Here is a 26,508-nt window from a genome sequence, read left to right as displayed (position 1 = left end):
GTCAGTGTTGTTGCACTCACTCTTTGTAACAGGAGGTTAGCTTCGAACAGTAACACTTTAATTATTAGATTTTTTTTTTTGCACATTGAAATTGATTAAAACCCAGTTTTTAAACATATTATATATATATATATATATATATATATATATATATATATATAAGTAAAATAGATGTTGGGAGTAACTAGGTTGTTATCATGCAAATATTTTAATTTAAAATGTATCTACTTGTAATCCATTACACTACTGGGAGAAAATGAGTAATTGAAATACAGTTGCTTTTGGAAATTGCCATGAATAAAATTTTAGTTACATCAGAAAAACAGATGAAAAAGCTCAGATTTTGTCTTTTCATGTCACTTCTTTCGAATGCCGATGCTTTTGATCGGCTCTCTCTGGTCATGTGCCATTAAACATGACATTCTTCCAAATCTGACCTCGAAGCGGCACCTTGTGGTCCAATCTATTCGTTTGTCTGAGATTTTGAAACGGTTAGACTCATAGTTACACTTTTGAACACATAAAAGAAGAATGACTTCTGAAAAGTTTGTGTTCGGTTTCTGTTTTGCCCACTTGATGCTTCGGTGATTCTGTATTTTGTATAACTATTTTATAACTATGTGACACATTTTGTGAGTCCTCTGTGAAAAGTGCTACAGTATATAAATAAAATTGACTCATTTACTTGGACAATCAGTTTTGTTAGAAATGCATTCACTTGACAATATGTTTATTATTGTGTACATCACAGCAAACTACACAGCCCACTAACTCCAAAAATATGAAGAGACATAAAAAGGTCGCAGGGGGCTTGGCGGCATACCTCTGTTTTTCTGCTCCATGCTCAGCTGCCTCTCCAGCGTCTCTCGCAGCTCTCGCTCGCGCACCAGCTCCATCTTCAGCTCGGTCCTCTCCAGGTGGTCCTGCTTCTCCTGCGCCCGGGCGTTTTCTATGGCAACCCTCAGCAGACCCTGCTTGGAGACACACACGGGCGCACATCAACAACAGGTTACACGCTGAACACCACCAGCCAGGAGCCACGGCAAACATTTGGCAGCAGCCGCTCACGGCCCAACAAAACATCTAAACTTAGTTGGGGGGAATAGTTCAAAAGAGGACAATTTTTATCGGCGCTTATTACTAAAAGGAGTTTTTTTTTGTTTTTTTTTTTATCCAAAGTGTCATAATGCAATGAAAACCTACTTAAGGACCAGAGATTAACATCGGAAGGATACCAAACCATCTTAGACATACGTAGGGTGGAATTTATGGAGCAAAATATCTTTATTTAAAAGTAAGTATTTTTAATTGACAAATTACCAAATACATATATAACGATGGCCGAAACACAAAACCTTCTTTCTGCAGGATTTTATGATTGGCAGATGTCATCTAGCACTCTGCAAGAAAACACGTTTTTAGTGCATTTTCTCAAAAAAGGAAATTTTTCGGATAGGAGCTTTTGTGTTTTGGCTTCTTATACTGTAAATGACAAATGTCTCAATACCAATATAGCAATAAATATTGAAATGAGATGAGATTTTTTTAATGTTAAAAAAGTAAGACAAATATAAAAACATATTTTTTAATATTAAAATTGTATAATACTGTACACATGAAACATATAAAAATAAAAACCAACAAAAATAAAAATATAATTAAAATATTGATGTAAAATGTACATTTATTAAAATTTATTTAAGATGCTTTAATGGTTATTTATTTGGTGAAATAATTATGAGACATTCATTTAATTTAATTTTTATATTTACAGAATATTATACCCTGCCAAGGATGTCAAGTTATTGATTCTTTTTTTTTTTTTTGGTTTGGGGGATTGGTTTAATTGTGCATTTTACTATTAGTATAATAATATATATTTATGTATTTATTTTAATTTAGTTTCTATATATATTGTTATAGTTTTATTGATTCATTTATTCTCAATATTCTTCAGTCATTTTCCTGTTTGTCGTGTATTTATTTCTCCATTTCGCTATTTTAGGGGATTTAAATTATAATTCATAAGAATACAAAATATAAAATGTATTCAATAATTAATCATTTGTGGTTTATTTTATTTATTAAAAATGCATAGTTTATTTATTTAAAGAAAGTATATTTTTATAAGTGTGGGTATAAGTGTAGCTATCTTCGTACTGGGGGGTCAGAAGAGGTGGAAAAATTATTATTTTTTTTTTGTTTTTTTTTATAGAGTGAAAACCAAACTAGCGGTGACTCCTCCATAACAAAGACATGTAACATGTTAGAAGCAGGTCATCGCACGCCCATTGCAATTTGACCATTTCCTAAATGTCTGCCTACACTGTTATTTACCATCCGGGGGACTCTTAAAAGAGCGTCTCGTCATCGCCCTTCTATTCATCTTCGAGTATAATAGTGGCGATGATGATAATGGCAACAAAGCCCCGGCAGAGCCTCACCTGGATGTTGGTGAGCAGGGTCTCTATGGAGCACAAGCCTTCCGGGAAGATGAAGGGAGCGTGGTGGAGACCTGCTGGGAGCTTCTGTCCCGCGGGGTACGGCGCCTTCTCGCAGCCGTCCCTGCTCGGCGGGGGGTGTTGGTACACTTGTCTATCACCGGCCAACGGGTTGGATTCTGTGAGACATTTAAGCGAACATTTATCAGGCCCGAATAAGGAGGCACTTTTACTCTCTTGAAAAGAACAAATCAACAAAAGACGTGATCCCTGCATGCTGTGCCAAAACCTGATATAGTGTGGATTACTTCTCTTTTGTTCCGCACAAGTCCAAAGCACAGCATTCACATGCTTGTTCACTTCTCATTTCCACATTCATCCAATAACCTGTAATAGATACTTATTTCACAAAGGTAGTTGTTGCATCAGTGAAGGGTTTTACGAGTTGAATTCATTAAGTTTTCATATAGAGGTGAAGATTTCCTGTTTCCTGATGTTAAAATGGACATACAGTGGTACCTTGAGATGCAAGTGACCCGATGGGCAATTTTTTGCACTGACTTGTGAGCAAAGATTTTAGATGCAAGCACTTTATGGTGGCAGTAACTCAACTCAACTTAAAGAAAATCACACATTGTGTGTTTAAAACAACCACATAACTTTGCCTTAACATCTGTTAATATAAAGGGAAACGCCACAGACAAGCTAAGGGACATTAATGCACTGTGTTAAAACGGATATTTGAACACAAACGGTAGAGCAACACGTAGAAATAATATAACAATACTCACAGACATACATTCTTTATCCTCTGTGAAGAATGATTAATATTACTGCGGCTTACTGAGTTGAGACCGGATCCGTGTAAAGTATATCTGTAAGTCTGTAAAATACTGCTGCGATTGGCTGGCAACCAGTTCAGGGTGTACCCCGCCTCCTGCCCGATGATAGCTGGGATAGGCTCCAGCACGCCCGCGACCCGAGTGAGGAGAAGCGGCGCAGAAAATGGATGGATGGATGTATTACACTGCCGCCAGGTGGCCAAAGCAGGCACACCAGAAGGAGCAGCACAATGACCATTGAATTGAAGCAAAAACTGTTAATTTTCTTTACATTCTATTTGATTATGTCATCACTGTAGGTTTTTGTGAAGTACAATATTATAGAGTGCTATTTTTCTTATTAACACATTGCAAACTTTTATTTTGACGGGGGAGGCTGGGACTAAGTGAATGGCATTTCCAATCTTTTCAATGGAGAACGAGTGTTTTGGGTTATGAGCATTGTATTGTAACATCTAACTCAAGGCACCACTGTCATGAAAGAACTGTAATATGGAAAATTGACATGTATCCAAGGGTACCACGGTAGATAGTGGTAAGCTCATCTACCACACATTTGAGAAGTTCTGCGTTCAAATCCCTCCTGCGGCCTTCCTGTGTGGAGTTCGCATGTTGTCCTCGTGCTTGCGGGGGTTTTATGATGTGTTGACGACACGAGTGAAAATTATTTTATTGTCTTCACTGTGCTGATTTTGGTTCTGCCGAAGTACACTGTAATGCACCGCTTTCCAATTTATATTTTGCCTTTAATTGAATTCAACAAAGGCTCTCCAACTTCAACAAAAAAAAAAAAAAAAAAAAAAAAAAGAGAAAGGCCCACCCAAATAAATCACCAAGACATTTTTTTATTCTGCCTGTAAAGCATTTTTATTGCAACGTGCCACATTTTGACAGCTGCTGCATAAAGTACTTCTGCATTAAAGTCTTGTTCTTGTGACTAACGTGAGCAGAGCACTCGCCACACTTAAACAAATTCATCCAAATTATATTTTTGTTCTCTGCAACACATTTGAATAATTTACAAATTTCTAATTTGTTGAGTGAATTCCTTGTAAACAGATAAAAGTACATATTAAATGTGTGTTTACACTAATCTTTGTCCTGGTTGAGGATTTCTCTTTTATGACATGGCACCGCGCCTATTGATAATGCATCAGAGCTTGACGTGGCCCATAAAAAGCAGCAAAGAAGAAGCTGCATTATGGATGACCATCTGTTTGGACACGTGAGAAGCACTCGTGTGCCCTGTACATGGCAGTGGTGGGAAGTAACAAAGTACAAATACTTTGTTTCGTCCTTACGCCATTTTATAGCACTTTGAATTTGTGACTTATCTTTAAAGACCCAGAGAATGTTTTGTTTTAGGAATATGTAAACACAGACTAGACTTTCTTTTTTCACCAGGAAAAAAAAGTTGTTTCTACCTATTTTCGTTCTGTAGTAAATCAGCAGTAAAACATAGGTTGATTTCACCAAAAACATGTGTTTGTGACCAACAAACGGAGAAAACAAGCTTTTTGTGAAAAGGAACGTCATGCAAAACGGTGACTTTGACGCAAATATTTTTTGATGTATATTTTCAGTTGTGATCGTTAGCTAATTTTGCAGTGTTTTGTTGTTTTGGTTTGCTTACGCAGGAGTTGTCAGTTCTTTCCTGATTATCCTGTCAGAATCTAGCTTGTAGCAAAGCTGTGTCGAGAGGTTTTGGCGAGCACTGTGCAAGTTAATAAGAGGGACAGCATTTTGTATTCAGAGATTTTTGTTGTTGTTGTTTTTTTCCCAAGTTATCTAAAAAAGATATTCGAGATTTGTTTGAAAGTAAAAATACATTTTTATTTTTTACTTCTGTGGGCAAGCCAAAAGTAGCATAATTTTGTACTTAAAGCTGCAGTGCATAATTTTTTTGTTAAAAAAAAATCTTTGACCCAAGCCACTACTAGAGGAGATGACACAATGCTGATTAAGCTCCTCAAACATCTTGCTGTATTTTTCGGTTTTTGATCTTTGATATTCCGTGTCGACCGGTGACATTCCCGGATCGCGCACTTGCTGGCACGCCGTAAATAACGTACGACCGGAAATACCTTTTACCTAGCCCCCTTGTCTCCCGTTTGTAAAAAGCTAACTAAACATATTATTTTGCGTTTCTATAGGAGGGAAACTGAGTCAGGACCCCACCGCCCCGCGGTCCGCTGTTAGTGAAGTGAAGCTTCATTGAAATCTTACGAGCAGTTTTAACACTGCGAACTCCCCCTTTAAAGGAGTTGAATCTGTAATACCAGTCTTTTTCCATGCAAATATCTGTACTTCTACTTAAGTACAGAGTATGAGTACTTTTTCTGCCTCTGGTGCATGGTGATGAAAAAGTGCCATTTTTTAAATCCGTGTCAGACACTTTTTTTTTTTGCTTCGTGAGCGCCGGTGGAGTGTTAGTGGAGCTTAAACGTGGACTTTGATATCCTGACACTTTTTTCCTCTCTCTCTTCTATCTGTGACAAATGACAGTGTTTTATCCACTTAGCTGACCGCAGCATCTTTCAATCCCCCCACCACCCCCCACCCCCACCCCAAAAAAAAGAAACAAAAAAAACTCCCGCCTCGGCCTCACATCTTGGCAACTGTCACATTCAAGGTGTTTCACAGATGAGAAGCATTGCCACCCCACCACTCACCCCCTCCAACCACACGTACACACACAGGCACGCACGCACACACACGCGCACACACACGCATACACCTTCGTCTATTACTTTCTAGCTAAGAGCATTGCTCTGCTGAGAAAGGTAATTAGCAGGTGCTGGCGAGCTCAGCGGAGGGCATCCAACGACACTCCTGTGGCTCACACAGACACACAAACACACACAGGCTCACACGTATATACATACACGTACACACACATACACATACATACTGATAGCCCGATGAAGTGCGCAGTCAGCAGCGTGGGCTCCCAAGGCTCCTTGGATGTGACTGATCCTTTATTGAGTTACTGTTTTACGCCTACTTTACCTCACTCTCTCTCCCGCTCTCTCTCACACACACACACACACACATCAGTCATAAACACACACACACACACACACACACACATCTGCTGGCCCGTTTGATCATTTACCCATCTACCTAACCAAGGTCACTGTCTGTTTTCTCCCCCCTCTCCCCCTCTTAAACTTCATTGCTCTTTTTCCTCCGCTCTTATTCCTCTCCCGGCCGTCCCCAGGGGGCATCGAGCATCACCACGTGAAGACTGCCAGTCAGCGGAAGAGAGAGAGACAGAGAGGGAGGAGGGATGGAGGAGAGGTGAGTAGAGGCGGGGGAGACAGAGACGGAATAAAATTCTGCTGATGTTTGGTTAATGGGAGTGAGGTGTCAGGGATGGCCTCTGATCTTTACTGCATGGATACGTTGTTCAAAGCGTGCGCGAAACAGCACACACAGCCAAATCTGATTCACTCTCACACACACACACACACACACACACACAGATTTAAGCACAATGGATTGACAGAATGACAGCGCCGAAGTGCCCTTTGAAAACTTTGCTCCCCCCAATCCGCAGAAGAAGCATGTAATCCGGCAAATGTACGCAGGCTTTATTTGCATGCGGGAAAATCAATTCAAAGTCAATTGCATAAATGCGGCGTCCTCCCGAAAGAGGCCTTTGCGTGCCACCGTCGCCGTCTTTGTCAATATGTTCACTGCGACCTGACAGCCCCCCCCCCAAAAAAAAACTTACCTGAGGATGCCTTTGTGATTTGGGAGATTTGATTTACGGAATAATGCGATTCGGCATTAGAATACATTTGCACAGGCGCTCCCCTCTTTATTTTTCTGCTGACTGTTTGTCCTTGAGCAGTCCTCATTAAGCTAATGCAAAGCTCCAGGACAGAGAGAAGCAAACAAACTGACGTTGCAGCGCCGAGTCGACGCTGGGGCCCTAACGACAGGGAGGCGGGTCGTTATGCAGATGAGGTCCGGGAGCGCTGCCCGGCTCGTTAGACCACGGCCCCCCAACCGCCCCCGGCAAATGCCGGGCTAACGCCACGCCATTGGACAGAACTGTTCGCCTTCGCTCTCGGCAGGGGAGCGGAAGGACATCATCGACTTCTTGTTTGGAAATGATATTGTTGCTCGGACTACCTTAAAACAAATGCACACTTCTGTTGGTGGAGTAGAATCTTGGAATTCTCAGCGGAACTATTTTAAGGATTGTACACCATATTTTAATTTTTTTTTAATGATAAAGAGAGACAAATTACAATTACCAGTGTGCTTTGGAAATTTGACTGGTTATTTAAATTTAGAGATGTTTAAACCACCTCGCTTCCTTTTTTTTTTTTTTTTTTTTTTTTTTTTTTAAATGCGTTTTAGCGTGTGTGTAATGAGACGAAGGTTGATATTTTTTTACAATTTTGATATAAAGAAGAACATATTCTTCTTACTGTTCTTTTCCAATCATGAAAAGTGTTGAATCAAAAGTTATCATGGTTTTGTGGAACATCATTTTGTATTGTACTCTCTACTTTCATGAAAGGAACAAAATAAATATAAAAATAAAATAATATACATATATAAAAAAGTTACTTAAACAGTTTTTGAAAATCCTGCAAAGGACACAGCGTTTGCATGGATTATTCAAAGTATCCAAACATCCTATTGGCAAGCTTTGTTCCCTGCCTATTGATTTGTCCGTGGAATAATCATTACTGATTTAGCATTTACAAATGATTAATTGCAGTGACAAGAAAATCTCGGAAAAAAACAGTTTGACCCAAAGTGGATGTTGTAGGTTCTAATGTGAGCATCCTAAAACATCGCAAAGTTATGTTTTTTTTTTTTTTTGATGACATCAGCTTTGTCTTGTCTTAACCTCTTTTTCATATTCGGAAACACATTTTTGTCATGAAAGCTCATGTTACATCCGCGACGTTGCGGCGCAGTTCACCTGCGATTCAAATTTTGACGTGCAGAAAAACTAGAGATGGTGGCCCACTCAAGAAAATTAGTTGCAGAACCCAGCAGACTGCGCGACCGTTCGGTTGAGTTTATTTGCGTTGCCTAGTGCGCGGCAGGCCACACAACCAGAACCCTTAACACTAACGCTAACCATCATAACCCGAATCCCTCATTTTTTCTCCCTAAACCAAATTTTTTGTTCCTCCAATATTATTTTTTCAATTTCTATTAAAATTCATATTAGAACTTTTATAACTTTATTTCAAGTTTCATTATATACTTTAAAAAAAAAAATTTTGGGACATAAAAAATAGATGAGCTTCATTTAAAAGATAAACATTTTGTGCCTGTGCCTACTCTACCTTTACAGTTAGAGCCTTACTTTTTAAACCTAACCAACTTCTTATTTTAGGTTCAATTCCTATTTGTACGTATGTATGTCCCACATGACATTATCTTACCTTTGTCAATGCGCCCCCTTTTGCTTTCTTTGCTGTATTCCATCGAGTCCGACTCTCTGACCCCCGACTGTGCCAACACGCAGTGACTTAATGTGACGCCATCGTGGAGCTGGTCTGAAGTCAAAACGTATACCAAGTCAATACCGGCATTTGTCGGTCGTTACCATCACTCGGTGTTTGGGGAAACACAGGTTGAGGACATACGTGTGTTTTCCGTAGCACGTTCTGTGTGAGAGGGCGAACTGGACACGCTGCTGCTGTGATTGGACGACATCTGAGCTTCCTCCAGCGAGGGGGAAGGGGAAGGGCTGTCGTCATGCATTCGCTCCTATTGGCAAATGAGAGAACGTTCATTTCTGAAACCAACAATGTGACAAAACACAATTTTACCCTGAATCCATTCTCATTTCATAAGACAACCACACTATTAGGTAGGTGTACCTAATGGATTGGCCGGTGAATGCAGGTCTCATAAAAATGGAAAATGTGATGTGAATTTTATCCTAAAGCTTTGTCCAGAACAATTTGGGATAGTTGCAATTAAACTGTGAGCAAACCGTGAGCCATTGAAAAACAGTCTTCCTCCTTGCAATCAGGAGTGCATGTTTTTTGTTGTTGTTTTTTTTTAATTAAGATGTCCTGCTTCTGGCAAGCACAAGTTTGGCGTCATACTTTCTGGTCACATGTATTAATGTCAAATAAATTTATCTGTTCTCACAACAATTTAGTACGATTTTGTAGTAAAAGTATCAAGAAAACTAAAAACTAAAACTATATAGTTTGGCTTACTTCAAAAAGTTTAGTTTTCTTCAGGGAAGGGCATGTCCTCACATTAAACACTAGAAAAATACATATTTCTTTCATGGAAAAATATAACCTTTTGAGTGCACCATGTCAGTTGCTGCATCTATTTGGAGACACACAAAAATAGTCCAGTTCAAATACAGTGTAGCGCTTCTTATACACTGAAAAAAAAAAAAAAAAAAAAAAAACTTTTATGGCATCCTGTTGCGAAAATGTTTTAAACACACAAAAACAATGTTGGCTATACTGTACTGTATGTTTTTCATGTTGAACTAACAAAATGCAATTGTGTGGAACACGCTGACATAATAATATGAGAAAAGATCAAAAAGTCAACTTTTCATTTTCACTGTATGATTCCCGACTAAAATTAGTCTATGTGACTGGCCATAAGCAATGAAACAACATGGTTATAGTCAGCGATGCAATATGATTTTCGGTTTTAGGTCGACAAGCGTCTGTGCACATTCACCTTAATGACGGAGGCAGGGGGCCGGGCGGCAGGGTTGGCGTGGTGGAGCTGCGCCATGTTGGCGATGCTGGCCAGCGTGCTCAAGCGGTTCATCTGGCCCATCGCCATGGAAACGGAGGCCGGTGCCAGACTGGCCGGGATCAGGGGATGTGACATCATCATGAAGGGCAACTGGTCCAGAACTTGAGAGGAAGAAAACAATAAAATGAAGAAGCTCATTTCCCCCCTCCCCACACACACTTATAAGAGGGGGAATTTTGTAATCTCTTCAGGTGTCTGGTGAGGTACAATACAACCCACTGATGATTAGTCTGCTTCTAAACCCATTCAAGCACTCCAGAAAACTAGAAAATGCAAAGGAACGGCACTCTTACTCATATAATGAAGTCAGGGCTTCTTCAAACAAACAAATTGTAACAGACCACAGGAATTTATGCGAATCAACTGGAGTTTTATACTGGAAATTTTCAGGTTGTAGATCAATAATTCTCGTTGGAAAAAAAAATATTTAAAAATCAAACAAATCTGTCAGTTTAAACGGATTTAAAAATCTTGTTGAATTGTTTTGTCGTGCACTGTGCAGTCCTACATAAATACGGAATTTGTTTTTTCTATTATTTCATTTGTTCATACAAGTCTGCTTCTGACTAAACAAAATGTGTATTAGATTTGTATGTGATACAAGTTCCAGTCAATTCCCATTAACTGTCATAATTGCTCTGCAAAACGTTTGTTGTGGTAGGTTTGATAGTCAATCAGATTGTTGGTTATTTGTTGTTTTAGTCAGTCAGTCACTTTGTTTAGTTAGTTAATTACTTAGTCAGTTGTCTGTCATATTGTTGATTATTTTTTTAAATTGTTAGTTGTCAAATCAGATTGTTGTTTTTGTTTAGTTAGTTAGTCAGTTTTCCATCAGATTGTTGATTAGTTGTTTGTGTAATTGCTTAGTTGTCAGTAAGATTGTTGAGTCGTTAACCAATGACTTAGTTTGTTACTTAGTAAGTAGTTTAGCTAGTCAATCAGATTGTTAGTTAGTTAGTCCGTCAGTCAGTCGGTCAGACTGTTGGTTATTTGTTTGTTATATATATATTTGTATGTTATATTCTCGTTGTCAGTGTGATTGTTGAGAAGGTTTATGTCATTTCAAAAAATTCTTAACTGAATTGTACATTCAAAGTTTATAGAACGTTGCCTGAAATTTCCCGCGTTTTAGGAAAGACCCGCAACAGAACCAATCCGTAATTATTACTGTGTTCACACCTGACCAAGTGAACAGCATCAAGGCGGAAAGCAAACAAGAGTAGGCCTAGCATTAAAGCGGACTAAAAGCTGCTAGTTTGAAGACTTTGAGATCTTCGTGATCCCCAAGTGGGATAGTTTCTGCATTCCACTTTTCCTCAATTGCGTTAAACTGATATTCTTTTTGAGCTCACGACAGCACAAAGACGAAGACAAGATGATGTTCTCACTGTCCGCCTCACTAGCGTCCAACAACCACTTGTCCCTTTCGATGTCCTGACGTGCTTTCGCCACTTCCAAGCACACCTCATCTCATCTCGGCCGATGTATTGTTCACAAAGCTCTCTTTAAGTCAAGAATTGACTCGCTTCAAGGGAAATCCCTTCTCTCAACAGCACCCCTGTGGCTTGTTGATGTCCCTCTGTTCAGGACACAAACAATTCCATTTGGGGGGTGGGGGTGGGGGGGGCAGTAAGGCTTTGACATAAATATTTATCATTTAATAAAGGCACAAGCAAAAACAAAAGGCACACACGGAGAGGAAGTGGAACAAAAGAAGCTGATGGCAGTGCTGGTGCTGGGCCAGCAATGCATGATGGGTAATTATGCACACAAAGGAGGGGAAAAAACACAATGTCGGTCGCCTTTCTGCACAGTTGTCATAAATAATATGAAAGGGGGTTAGGGAGAAAAAAGGAATGAAGGAAGGACAGCTACGGAACGGGAAGAGGGAATGGAGAGTGAGAGGAAAGGAAGAAAGCAATGGAAACAGGGGGCATAAGGTAGGAAGGATGTGAAGGGAACAAAGACAAATTATAAAGAAATTGAAGATACGATTGAATGTAAATAAAGGATGAAAAGAAGGAATGCAAAGGAAGGAAGGATGGGAAGATACACTACATAGAAAAGAGTACTGAAAATACATGAAGCAAGAATGAAATGAGGTAGAAAGAACAGAAGAAAGGTTGGGGAAAGGGAAGTAAATGGGGAAGGAAGGCAGGAAAGGAAGGAAGGAAGGACAGAGTTGGTAAGGAAGGAAGTAAATAGTGGGCAGAAGGAAAATAGATGAGGGAAGAAAAGAAAGGGTAGGAAGAAGTAAGTGGAGGACAGAACCCAGGAAAGGGGAAGAAAGAAGATGTGGAGGAAAGTAAATATAAATGAAAGCTAATAAGGAAGGAAGGAAGGAAGGAAGGAAGCAGAGGAGGAATGACAGTAAATGAGAAAACAGGGAGGTAAAGGAAAATAAAGGAAGGAGACTCAATGGCCGACTGAAGGAAGACGTAAAAGAAGACAGGAAGGAAGGGATGAAGTGAATGGAGAAAGGAAGGCAAATAAATTAACAGAGAAGTGAGGAAGGAAGAACAGAGGAAAAAAGAAACGGATGTGATGAAGGAAGGAAGGAAGGAAGAACTCATCTCAAGGTGACTCTCCGTACTCACTACACATTTGAACAGCAATACAAAATGGCAAACTGCAAAGAAAAAAAGGAAAGAATAACAACAAAATAAGGAAGATGGAGGTGAATGCATGGTGAGTAAGTGAACATATGTTTGGTGTTTTGGCACACTGGATGCTTTCAAACAAAAGAAAATGTGACTGGATGTCAACAACCAGCTGCTGCCACAATGAACTAGCAGCCACTGTGTGCATTTTTCTTCGACTCCGTCGCCCCCAACACCTCCACCTCCTGCTATCATTTCAGTCTCGCTCCAACTTTCCACCTCTCCCCCGCCCCTTCTTCTCTCTGGCCCTCCCATCGTTCTCTCTTATGTTTCATTAAAAAACATCAAAAGTCAAAGTGGCTCTCTCATGTTTATCCAAACAAACCATTACTGTAAACAAAACAGTCGTTGTAAATTTCCCAGAAGATCTTGTTAAACGCACAAATGGCTGCTCGCTCTCGCCCGGAAAGGTGTCACACTCAGCATTTGTGCGCATGCATTTGTGTGTGCGCGAGATCCGTCTTTGTGGTGGTTCGAGCCCTAGTAGGGGCTCTACCCTTCCCAGAAGGCAGTGGGGTGGCGCTATGGAGGAAAAAAAAAAAACGAAAAAAAAAAACCAAACAAACAAAACAAAACTGTGTTGTATGCATGTGTTTGTGTGTTTCCACTTGACTTTACCATTAAGAGTGATTAAGCTTTACAGGTTTGTAATGGGCGGTGGTAACCATGCCACCTAACTCCACACAGATGCTATCGGCGGTGGTAAACAAAGCTTACGAGCGGACGTGAGGACCAGGAGAAAAGTGTACAATAGAAAACTAATAATAGTAATGACAGAAACATATAAAGAGATGCCTAATTTTAACTATACGGGTGTGTGTGTGTGTGTGTGCCCTACATTGATAGTGTATTCCACACAGGCTTCCGAATAAGCCCTGTCATCTGTCTAAACACACTGATGTCGCTTTAACCTGTCGATAACGGTGGGGGGGGCGGTGCATCCGGCTTGTGTGTGCTATCGATCGTGCGCCCGTTTGTCGTTTGCATTCAAGGTAGTGAATTAGAGAGAAGGCTATTGATTGAGCCTCCGCCTCTCTTCTTGGCCATCTCGCTATCTGTCCATCTCGGCCACGAGGTGGGCAAAGCACGGCCCCCCGTGTGACCACGTACGGCTTGCCCTGTTCTTTAATGCGGTCCACCGAGCATTTACATTAATTTACCTGTAATATCAAGTCAAATCCTGTAATATTTTTTGTATTAATTAAAAAAAATGTTTACCTGTAATTGGGTAACTAAAATGCATCGATCATTTTTTTTGTATTCATTCAGACAATAATTTTTTTAAAAAATATTAAACATACATAATTTTACATCTCGTGCCAAAACCTCCTGAGTCCAAATTATTTTTATTTCCAAAGCATGGGTCTGTTATTTTTACAAATTGTTTGACTAATCTAAAGGTTTGAAAATGGCTTCTTCTCTTTAACGATGCCATGTTAATGGCTCAAGAAACATGACTTTTTTTGGTGGTTGGGGAGGTGGGGGTTTGGAGATCCAACAATTCTGTCACTTGCCAGCAAAATGCATCATTATTTTGGGATTAAATAATTGGTTAATTAATGATGATCAAATAAATTATAAATAATACAAAATAAAAACTAGAATAAATTATTAATTGTTTTTTTTAATTTACATATCCATTTTAACTTATGATGTACTAACCTAGTTGTTAGCACGTCTGCCTCACAGTTCTGAGCTATTGCGTTCGAATCTCAGGGTACTCTGGCATCCTCCCACACTCCCAAAAATGCATATTAAAGAATCTAAATTTTTATTGTTTGTCTATATGAATCCTGCGATTGGCTGGCAACTTGTCCAAGGTGAACAACTCTTACCCAAAGTCATACGTGGGATTAGGTCCAGCTCACCTGTGACCCAAATCAGTGCAAAAGCAATACAAAACGGATGAATGTATTGCTGGGAAGCAGCAACCTAGTGGTTAATGCGTCTGCCTCACAGTCGAAAGGTACCAGGTTCGTCTCTCCGGCCCATGCTGTGTGGAGTGTGCACATCCTTCTCATTTTCTCTGGACACTCCAGTTTCCTCCCACATTACAAAACATGTATTGAAGCTAGCTGGGAGAGGCTCCAGGTGACCTGCAACACTTATGAGGACTAGCACTATAGAAAATTGATGATTTTAACATTTTTCTCACCTCATCTATGAAATGAAGCTCCAAGCTTGGTCATGGAACGAGTTAAACGTGAATGTCAAGGTACCACTATATTTTCCCTGGTGTTGGACTACTTCCTCTCTAACAGGAAACACGATAGCAACGCGGCTGATGTCACATCCTGCGTCCAATCAGCTGCATGTAAACACAGCTGCATGATTCGCATTGACGGAACAATTTTGACAGACGGAACAATTTTGGCGGTGTTTTGTAACAGAGTCATTAAAGATTAAAATTGTGTCTTTGTGTGTGTGTGTGTGTGTGTGTGTGTGTGCGTGCACAGAAAAAAAAGACGACACCCACCCAATCCTGGACTGTGGTCGCCATTCTCTCCGTTGTGGCCGCCATGTTGTTGGTTGTTGTGGTAACCGCCCATCTCCAGTTTGATCTTCTTGGCCAGGGCGGACAGATCTGTGGGAATAGATAAGAGAGAGACAAATCTAATTGACCTCCTCTAGGACTTTAGGTTTAAAATACTTTTTTTTTTTTGTTTGTTTGGTTTTTTTTACAGTAAAAATTTTGAATTAGGGGCAGAGCATGACCACATCCAGCAGATGGAGCTGTGATGAAAAAAAGCATGTGACTGCTTTTTCCAGTAGGCATGTGGCTGTGTTCAGAATTAACCAATCACATTCAAACCCATGTTTAATGGGCGTCACCACACACCTGCCACCATTTGAAGTGCCTCAGCTTAATCCTAAATAAAGTTCAGAAGTTCTATAACCTTTTCCTGACATTTCCTCTTTTTAGTTCAATTCTAAAGGTTTTGTGCTCACAAGGGCTGTTGACAAATGGGTGGTGACTAGAATTGTTATTCGAATGGGCGTGGAAAAGCGATCATCCGATGAGAATTTTCAGATTCGAATCAGAACGAATTTAAGAATATCTTACTACTTTATATTCTGACAAGAGCTGCAACTGCTGCCACGCCACATTTACTTTAAAAAGTACGAAATATTTCCCGATGTTTAGCCTTTGTTCATAGCCGACGCCATTTTTACTTCAAATGTTACTTCAGTTGTGTAGTACTGCACTGTAGTCCTGCAGCTGATCATGGATGCATGTAGCCTGGTTAAAGTAAGCCATTTTAAACTTAAAAAAAAAAAAGTGGCGGCCAAAACGTGACAGCGTACTCTCTTTTGAGTTCAACAGATAGTTTTCAAAATGGAATAGTGCGAGGAGTAACGATTCCATTCGCAAGTCATTCGTTACTGTCAATGCGAATTGCGATTTAGGATTTAGAGGGCGAGTCCGAGCCCTCGTGCTTACACTGACTGGAACTGTTTATTATTCCATCCACTTTCGTCCAAGGCCCTAGTTCCAACTGAAGAAAAACATCCACCACCATGCTTCACTGTCAGTACAGTGTTCTTATGGTGATGAGCATTGTTGTATTTGTACTTGCCAGAATGGCATTGGTCAATTCTGAACACAACCACATTCCCAGTTATAAGGGTGTGTGCATTATCTCAGTTGTTCATTTTTACTTAACCGCTCTAAAAGAGTTTTTTGTTTTATTTTATTGTAGGGATTATAAGGGACATTGAAGGTGTAAAAAGTTTTTAAAGCATTTATCTTGGTCCTATTTTTTTTATATCACAAGAACCTGACATTTGAACAGGGGAGTGTAGATGTTTCATATCCACTGTATATTTAAAAAACAAAAAAAAACAAATGGTGGACAGGAAGTTGCATACAAACACAAAATGAACGCCACACAGATGTAACTAAACATAACCTCCTTAAGCAGAGAGAAGAGACATAGCGAAAGGAGGGGGATCAATAGCAGTTAGATCAATGGCCCCAGTGGAAGATTAAGCTCTGCGGATGTGCAGGAGGTTGTCACTGGAAGACATTCATTCTCGCTGCACCGCTGCACCGGTCATTTAGTTTGGCAGGGAATCAAGAGAGACATTCATCTCTCCCACATGGAGCACACAGGTCAACACTCACCATTTTAGCCACACAGTATTTGAAACAAAACAAGATACTTTTTTTAATAGAGGTTGTGCCCTTTTTGCCTTTCGAGAGTGTGGAGAATAGCGGGGCACATTTCAATTTCTCCGATAAACCTCTGAGAGTACTCTGACCCGCAAGGGCAACCTTTCAGATTCATACAATTAAGTATGTCTTGCACTAATGCAGACAAACACAGCAAATTATTAAAGCTGCACAACTGTGCAAACAGCAGTGAGGAAATACAAACAAGGCCTTAAGTCTTCATTTCCGGATCTTGGCTACATCGAAACATTAGCACCAAGCTCAACTGCTCTGTTGTTGTTTTTTTTCTCTCCTCCGCCTTCTTCTTCTTCACACAAAAGACGTTCTGTCCCACCAAAAACCGCCGACAACCACAACAAATTGTCCCCTTTTTTCTTCTCATCTTCTCCACTGCCCTTTTTCCTCGCTTTACTTCTACCTTTTCAAAATGTCAGCATCACAGCGGGACACCAGGCCGCCATGTTGCGTTTGTGTGTGCTAGTGAGACACTAAGGAGGTGATTGCATCAAACGATTCCCGCCGCCTTCTTTTACGCTCAAATGTCCTCGCCAGAACACTGTCTTTCTTTCTCTTCTCCTCTCTCATGTGGGCCTGCCTCTAATCAGGAGTGCTGACATTGCCGCGTGCCCTCTCCTTGAGGTGGGAAAGAGAACTCTTTTTTTCCCAGCGAGAGACGGTCTCGAGCAACAATCACACGACACACACTCTCACACACACACGCACGCACACACCTTTGAACAACAGAAGCGGAAGCGGCAGCTAATAGAAAATCTTTTGAGGAGCAGAATGAAAAGATCAGCTCGCACAGACGATACAAAGACAAGGGCAACTTTGAGATCGGTCAGGTGCCAACAATTACTTTTTTGACTCTCTTATTACACACACACACACACACACACTCACACAAGCACAGACACGCATGCAAAAAACACATCTCACAAACAAGCTTAATAACACAGTGCTATGCTATGACCTTTATGAGGGATTTGAGTAATTAAAGACTAATTTCCATCCATCCATTTTCTATAGCGCTTTATTAGGCTGTGGTGCGCTGGAGCCTATCCCAGCTGACTTTGGGTGAGAGGCAAGATACTCCCAAAACTGGTCTCCAGTCAGTCACAGTGCATATATGGACTAACAACCTTTCACACTCATACTAAATAATAAAATGTTGGATGAATAAATAAAATGTTCATCAGGCACTTCCAAGTTTGTCAAGATACGAGCCGTCGTTTGGCCGATTTCTTTCTTTGACTTACGAGCAAAAACTTGAGATCAGAGCGCTGTTTGGTTGCAGTTAACTCAACTCAACTCACTTCACAACAAGCAGCTATTTGGCAGATAGTGAACATAAAGAGAATTATCACACGTTGTGTATTTGAAACAACCACATAACTTTGCCTTGAAGTCCGCTAGGTTAATGCTAACACATAATGGGAAACGCCATAGACGGCCGAACAAATAGCATCTATGTGGCAGTGTTATAACGCTTCAAGCAACGGCTATTTTAACACCAACAGTGCATCATCAAATGTAGACAGAATATATCACATATAATCACAGGAATATATTCTTTATCCTCTGTGAAAAATGACTCACATTACTGTATCATATTGAGTCACAGTAGTAACCATAAGAATCGGCAACGCATTAATCATGATGCGCAAATTGAGTAATTCTTTACATTTTGTTTAATTATACTATTACTATACGTTTTTATAAATGACAATATCACAGAGTGCTATTTTCTTTAATAAAAACACATGATAAAAACTTGTTCTTTGGGGAAGCTTTCAATTGGGAGCCCATCCCAGCTCACTTTAGGCAAGACGTGTGGTACATTACCCTGCACCGGTCACCGGCTAATCCCAGGGCACATACAGGCATTTACCACATACACTCACATTCACACCCATCAGCAAGTGCTCCAGCATTTATCTTCCACAAACTTGCTTTTATAGTTCTGCTATATTAAGTTTCAAAAATAAAATGATGCTTAAACTTATCAGGAGATAATTAAGAGCTGACAAATGTTGCAGGTTTGAAGATTACAAGGGACCTTTGTGAACTTTGTAGTTCAACTAGAGGAAAAAAAGGTTGCAGGCAAGTCTTTATTTGAGGTGTCAGCAGTGTGTGTTAATCTTATTAATCAGTCACCTCGTTCAACTCCACCCTCTACCTCTGCTGCTACTACTTATCTGTCATTGAAAGAAAGTTGCAAAAGTCACATCATCCTTAATCAGTTCTGCATGTAAGCCACCTCCATCCTTTTATTTTCTATAGCGCTTTTCGTCATTAGAGAGGTGGGTGAGCTGGAGCCTATTCCAGCTGACTTTTGAGGTGGGGTACACCCTTGACTGGTCCCCAGCCAATTGCATGGCACATAAAAACAAACAACTAATCACACTCACATTCACACCTACGGAAATGAAGTATTTAATGAACCTAGCGTGCATTTTTTGGGAAATGCGAAAGGAAGAAGAAACACCGGATTCGGACCCAGAACCTCGTAACTGTGAGCCAGAAGTGCTCACCACCATATTACTATGCTGCTATATTGTCAACCTGTTTATTTATTTTTTAATCTGATGGCTGCCAATAGATGAAACGGGGATTCTATTAATGGACAAAAGTATTGGGTCAGCAGATGCACAATTTGGCCCACTCTGTTTTGTAATGTGGCACACCAAGCAGTTACACTTTCAACACACTTTCAACAGTCCTGTAATATTAGTTCCATTCATTTTGCAGTTGAGTAAATAATTCGTATATTGATTTATTGGAAATAATAAAATCTAATAATAAGTCTAATAAAGAAGTTTACACGTATATTTTACACTTTATATTGTATGAAATAATTAATATTATATATAATTTAAACAATTTGAATTAATTCTCAATGTATAATTTTTTTAACCTTATCTTCAATGATCTGGCTCATTTGTTTATTTTGATAATAAAACAGGGCATTTGAGCACAAAAGCTTTGGAGGAAAGAAATGTATTAATGAAAGTATGGGGACACATGACCCAAACCTATAGGAAGTAAAAATGGAAGACAATATGGAGCTATAGCTATTTTTGCAACTAAAACAGCTTCTGGAAGATTTTCTAGAACAATTGGGAGTGTTCATCCATTCTTCCAGAAGAACGTTGGTGAGGTCAATCAAGATCTTTCACACAAACTCATCCAAGAGTGCTTTTATGAACCAGGAGTACACAAGGTGTGTTTTTAGGCGATTGTGAAGTGCTTTTTTACTTTGAGAAAGATAGCAAACGGATCAACCACCATGCTCAACTGGTGCCTGGTGTCTCCATACATACTGTATGTGTGACATTATACAGTTCCCGTGTGTTTTGTGTGTTTGCAGGTAAAAGACACACTGTGTGTATGCGTGAGTGCTGGGTGGTCACCTGCGGGAGGCATGATCCCGGCGTGCATCAGACCGCCGTGGGACAGCATGTGGTGAGCCCCGCCGTCAGTCACCGTCTGCAGCCTCTTGGGCGGTCTGCCGGGCCTCGAACTGCAGAGCACAACATCACTTATTAGCCACTTTAGTGATTTTTGCTCTTTTTTGAGTCACGCTGAGACTGAGATGGGTGGCCTGTGTGTACAAAAACTGGCCTTCAAGTCTATAAAACTCAATGAGAAAAGGGGAGGGGGAAATAACAAGTGTAATCTGAGTGTTTTCCTGGAAGGCTGCGGCACAGCAAATCTGCCCTCCCACCCCTGTAGATACGAGCAAAGCAAAAAAAGGAGTTTCTCCCTACGGCATCAATAAAGCCCCTCATTACTGTTCAGCTTACTCATTAATTTGTGTGCTTATTAAATGTGTGCGCTCGCCCACTACTCCTTCTTGTCTCACATGGCCATTCGTTGCTTTTTTTTTTTTTCCCCCCAATTTCTTCTTACCTCGAGCAGACTCACACTGGGCCAATTGTCTTGGACGGCGCTGAAGCACAGTTTCCCCCTACCTGCATTGTCCCCCACTGACCCACACTCAACCGTGCTCAAGCACGTTTACTTTGTGATAAAAGGGAGCATGACTACGTTCCGGACTTCTTACAAGTTGTTCTGGCTATTTTGAGTACAGTATATGAAGAAGTACACTACTCACAAAAAGGAACGAATTCAGGATGGACGTAAAATGTACTATAACCTTTTCAGGTGAACTTTGACTTTCTTTAAACTTTGAATGTTTCAGTATGTTTTGCACAACTTGCTGCAGGAGCTGAATGGCAAAATTCACAACAGGTGTTTGATGAAGTCCACCTGTATACCTTTCAGTCTTTCTAAAATGCTTGCAACATCCTGATGACTCTCTGTTACACTCTAAGATCAGTGGCTACTTCACTCTGAGAAAATCCTGTTTGAAGTCTGATTGTTATGCTTTAGGTATCGTCTTGGTCTCGTGATATCAAAATGCGAAGAGCATGATGAAGCGGTCTGTTTAAATACCAGTTGTAATTAAACCAGGAACTGTATTGGTCAATTCATGAACTAAACACCTGTTGTGAATCATGCCATTTAGCTCCTTGTTAGAGAACAGCAAGGTGTGCAAAATGTACTGAAACTTTGAACAGTAGTGCATTCAAAGGTTTACATAAGGTAAAGTCAAGTCAAAGTCATTAGTCATGATGGTGGTGCTTGGAGCGTCAAGTAGTACTTGGTGTAAAAGGTGGTACTTGGTGTAAAAGGCGCCACCTCTTCCGACTGTGTCGGAGCCTGGGTAGTATACCGTGCTCAAGCATGCTACAAAGCACTCACACTAGTCCAACGAGCCGGACGTCATGTTTCATGCATTCTTGCGTACAGTCTGGCTTGTGGACTTGAGTGCGCCCTTCTATGCTCTGATTGGCCCGGACATGCTCAATCAATCCTATTTGTGGGTTAGGGGTGTGGCGTGAGGGGGTGCGGAGTTGGTTAAAAGCTGTCAGACATCACTTGGGCTCAGACTAAATGGTGTGAATGTCCTGACAGGGGGAATGACACGGGCCACATCAGGCTTAATGACGAGCAGTGCGGCTCATCTCCTCTCATACTACACACTTCCTAACATGAGCCTGTGGGCGCATGTATGCCCGCGAGGAGGGACATTAAAAGACGGAGCGAGGCGAAAGAAAGTGTGCAGAGGAGGAGGAAATGTGGATGGAGAGATGAAATTTATGGAGGAGGGTCCGAGAGATTAAAAAAAAAAAAAAAAAAAAAAGAGGGCGATAGACGAGCGGCAGCAGCTTCCTAGCGTGGGGTGTCTTTGAGCAGATTTTAATTAGAATCTAATCCAGCTGTCATTAAGGCCCCATAAACGAAGCTGTCAGTCAGGAGATTAATGGTGCCTCATTTGCATATTGCATATAATTCATCAATTACCCAGCAGAAAGGACCAATCCCCTGTTGACACACCCACTGGCTGTGAGTGTGTGTGTGTGTGTGTGTGTATGTGTGTGGAAGACAGAAAGATTATGTAGCCACTAAGAGCGAAAAATAGGTAGCTCTATCACATGTGTGTGTGCGTGTCTGTGTGTGAGCTCAAAGCAATATGTGTGTATATGAAGTGTTCAAAGGTTAATTTGATGAGCCGATGAGCTCCACAGTTCCTGCCCTCGGTTTTAATGAGTTGTTATTATTGTCTCTTATTATGGGCCCAGACCGACTGGGATGTGACAGCTGACATCAGATATCACACACGCACTCCTACACACACATGCACGGCACAGAGACACGTTTAGGTTTTCACACAGGAACATGCAATAGGGATTTGTTGGCAAATGTGAGTATTAAGTCTTCTTGGGGGCAGATGCATGCCGATATGATGGTTAACTTCGAGGTTGTTCTAATTTTGAAACAATTTCTTCCATTGGAAGTAATGTAATGCGAATGAATTTGTTCCAGCCTTACACTGTCACACTGCTGTTACTATTAAGTGTAAAGAGAATGACCTACTGTATACTACTCACCCTTGGAAGATGCCTGACAGACATGTACAGTGTGCTGCGATATCAACTTTCCTCATTGATAGGAATGGAAATGCTATTAATCCAATCCAATCCAGTCAAAAAAAAAAAAGAAAAACTGTGTAAAGTGTTTCTAATAAGAAAAATATCACTCTATAATATTCAACTTTATAAAAACATACATTAATCACAGGTAAGAAATTAAGCAGTTTTGCCACCTTTTTTGCTTCAATTCATTGTGCTGCTGCTTCTGGTGTGCGCGCTGTGGCCACCTGGGGGCAGTATAATACAAACATACCGTAATTTGTTGTGTATAATCCACATTTTTTCAACAGTGCGCATTATACATCGGTATAGGGGAAAATGAAAAAAAAACTTTCACATTTTATAAATGTATGCCACCATCTAGAGGTTATGAAAAAGCTCTACACTTTCATTCCAATATGCCACTGCCACCTAGAGGTTATGAAAAAGGTGTACCTTACACTTTCATTCCAATATGACTGCATATATGTACAGTTGTACTTCATACGTTTACATACCCTGGTAGAATTCGTGAAATATTTTATTTTATTTATTTATTTATTTTAATAGGACTGATGACTGAACCACCATCATTAATTTCTTTATGGTTATGTTTTGTTTGATGACAATGCTTTTCTGCTTGACAGTTTAATTTGAATTCCATTAAAATAAAATGAAATGTGTTTCACCTGGCCCTTCATGTTTTCTTTCAAGAATTGTACCCATCTTACAAATTCATCCTGGGTAATCAAGCATATGAGCACAACTGTGTGTTTTCTCATTTACTAAATAAAAGTAGGGCTGTGAATTTCAAGATAAGAGCAAGTAAATAAAAAGAAAGTAGTACGTGTTCAAATAAAGTGCTTAATTAAGAATAATTCTTTGAAATAACTAACAAAATACAGATAATACTTCATGTTTTGATCATATGGGTAGATGAAAAATCATGCATTGCAAAAATGCATTATACATAGGTAGAAGGGTTTTCCAGAATTTTGAGGTCAACTTTGGGGGTGCGTATTAAACATGGGCGCACATTATACACGAGAAAATACAGTACATACACATAAAAAGAAGTTTCACAACTGACTCAGTCAATTTTCACAAAGGATAACAAATATATGCCTGTGAGTAGTGTTATATTGTCTGTCTAGATGTCTTTCTCTACCTTTTGTGTTCAAATATCTGTTGCTTAAAGGGTAAAAAAAAAACACATTGATGCTATCCATTAGCCCATCTATAGTATTTTGCATTGTTTGTTACCACTAAGCTCAACTGACTTTCCTAAGGTAAAGCTATGTGGTTGTTTGAAACACGCAATATGTAATTATCTTTGTTCTATGTTTGACATTAAACTTCAATTGGGAGTGGCAATAAACAGATTGAAGCCTCTTTTTAAAAAATATTCACTGCAAACCTGCCTGGTGTGAAGTCACACTCAATTCCAACATACAGCACTCATATCTCAAGTATTTGCTCGCAAGCCAAAGCAAACAGTCGGTCGAACAAAGGCTCGTATCTTGAAAAACTCGTAAGTCAGGTCACTTGTATCTCAAGGCAACACTGTAATTCCCTCTGTGACCAAGCTAGTCACTAAATTTACTAAAGGGAGCTGCAACAGAGCCCCCCCAAAAAAAAACCAAAAAACTAAATCCTGCATCAAATGTTTTTCTATTGGAATCATGACATCTAAATCCATTGGGGTTTGTATGAGGAATTTGCATCCCGTTGTGGGGACATTATAAGGCGTCTCTGAGAATTTTGCTCATAAATGTTGAAGTGAGAGGTGTTCGTTGTCAAGTATGACATCTTTGTTGTTCAACGATCTCTGTATTGGGGGAAGGAGCTGAGATTTTTTGTTAGAAAGTAACTGAGCATCTCATGGCAGCATGTGGATGTTCTCGCTTTGCTGAGTGGTTAATTAAAAACACAAGCTAACCTGCGGCAAAGGTCTCGTTATTGCTTGTTCCGACTTCCTCTACCTTTGAGTAAGTTAGTATTCTTAGAAACGTCGGTGGTAGTGTGTAGATCTACTGTAAGTTCAACTGTAAAAGTAGTCAATGTGCAATTAAATGGGGACCTCTTTTTTACTATTTATTGAGAGTATTCCAGTATTGATGATTAATAACATGTAACATAACACGTGTTAATTTGCATGCTTCATATCAAAGATGGTCTCGAACAGGATGCAATTCAACCTCGCACCACCAATGAGTGGTAGTAGCACCCATATGTCAACAAGTGCAAAGTTTTGCCTACTAGTGTACAAAAATGTCATACAGCAGTGCAAGGCAGTATGGGGGGGCGGGGAAGACAAATTTGTTCTACCAGTGCGCTGAATCGCCTTACTAGTGAGGACAAAGAGCTTACTAGTACATTGACTTTAAGATGGATATCAAAGATATTGAAAAAATGCTCAAATGGCTTCCCATAAGATTAACACACTCGAGCAGGAGCTTCACAAGTTTGCTGACAAGGCAATAGATTGAACTCAAGTTTTCTTTTACTTCTGAGACATATCTTTCAAGAAATTTAACTGTACAGTTATAGGGGCATTTGACTTTGGGAGTTCCTAGGTTTTTTTGTTTCTTTTTAAAGTGCATTTAGTGACATACTGTGCTGCACAAAAGCAGGATACATATTTTTAGGCGGCTAGTTTGAAGCTAAAGCGCCTTCAGATGATAACACACACACTTCAAATGAGAGGCAAAAACCATCTCTGGAGGGAAATAAGACAGCAAAAGAGCGTGGTTGTTTTTTCTTTTCTTTTTTTTGTACTGCAGCCGCTTCCCTTTCCTTCACAACTGTTTATTTGCACACACTAATTAATGGCCTGTGCGTGCTGATGGCTCGGTGCACCTTTTTGCGTTTACAAGGGGAAGAATCAACTAGACACCAAAAAAAAAATAAAAAAATGGGAACCTAATTTTGTGTTTAGTCTTCAAGTGTGTTGATACATCAAAGTGACCCGCAGAGGGAGGTGTATGTGTGTGTTGTTGCTCATGTAAGTGTGTGCTGTGTGTGTGAGGTTGAAGAGCGCTGGGTTCCCCGAGGTAGGATTAATGAAAAAGCCTTTCATGGAAAAGTCATCAAGCTGAGGGGATGGAATGAGAGAGAGGAGGGGGAAGAGAGAAAACAGTGCATTGTGTGTGTGTGTGTGTGTGTGTGTGTGTGTGTAAGGTGTGCACAGAGGAGGGGGTGTATGGCTTATGACCTCTTTGTCTCAAACTTTAATTAAAATCTCACCCAGACGTCCTCCCTCATGCCAGCGCTGGCCACACACACATATACACACATTTTATTTAAAAAAAAAAAAAAAAACACACAGAAAGGCATTACAGGACATTGGGTTCTGTCCTCTGTGCTTACCGAGTGTTTCTCTAAGTGTGCCCGACTGTGTGTCTTACCTGTGTGCAACGCCAAACATGGCAGCTGGAGCTTAACGCAGGTGGAACAGAAACAAAACATAACAAAGATGACAGATCTGGCCAAAAACACACTGGTGAGTCAAGAGTGGGAGAAATGTAATGAAAGAAGAGGAAGTGTGACAGTCAAAACAGTGGAACGGCTACAGACTCACAGGAGGTGCTGATAGGGAGCAGCTGCATGTACAAATGTGTGTGTGTGCGTGCATGCATG

At 40.2% G+C, this 26,508-nt stretch overlaps 1 protein-coding gene across 4 annotated transcripts in view; it reads right to left on the bottom strand.

The window, feature by feature from the left end:
- The window catches only part of dachc (dachshund c), a 42,250-nt gene that overhangs the window by 3,726 nt on the left and 12,016 nt on the right, over positions 1–26,508 (bottom strand). Inside the window, exons 2-9 of one of the 4 annotated variants that reach the window (XM_061690846.1) lie at positions 20,305–20,414; positions 15,194–15,301; positions 9,977–10,158; positions 9,578–9,607; positions 8,905–9,028; positions 8,701–8,814; positions 2,445–2,620; positions 824–974 (exon numbers count right to left, since the gene is read on the bottom strand). In XM_061690846.1, the coding sequence (XP_061546830.1) occupies positions 824–974; positions 2,445–2,620; positions 8,701–8,814; positions 8,905–9,028; positions 9,578–9,607; positions 9,977–10,158; positions 15,194–15,301; positions 20,305–20,414 (995 nt within the window). The remainder of the gene's footprint in view (positions 1–823; positions 975–2,444; positions 2,621–8,700; positions 8,815–8,904; positions 9,029–9,577; positions 9,608–9,976; positions 10,159–15,193; positions 15,302–20,304; positions 20,415–26,508) is intronic. The other 3 variants (XM_061690847.1, XM_061690849.1, XM_061690850.1) reach the window with 3 other exon arrangements.

The sequence above is a fragment of the Phycodurus eques genome, chromosome 11 (genome assembly GCF_024500275.1).
Source record: "Phycodurus eques isolate BA_2022a chromosome 11, UOR_Pequ_1.1, whole genome shotgun sequence".
Taxonomy (NCBI): Eukaryota; Metazoa; Chordata; class Actinopteri; order Syngnathiformes; family Syngnathidae; genus Phycodurus; species Phycodurus eques.
The sequence above is the reverse complement of the archived record's forward strand: the minus strand, read 5'-3'. Positions and strand labels throughout refer to the sequence as shown.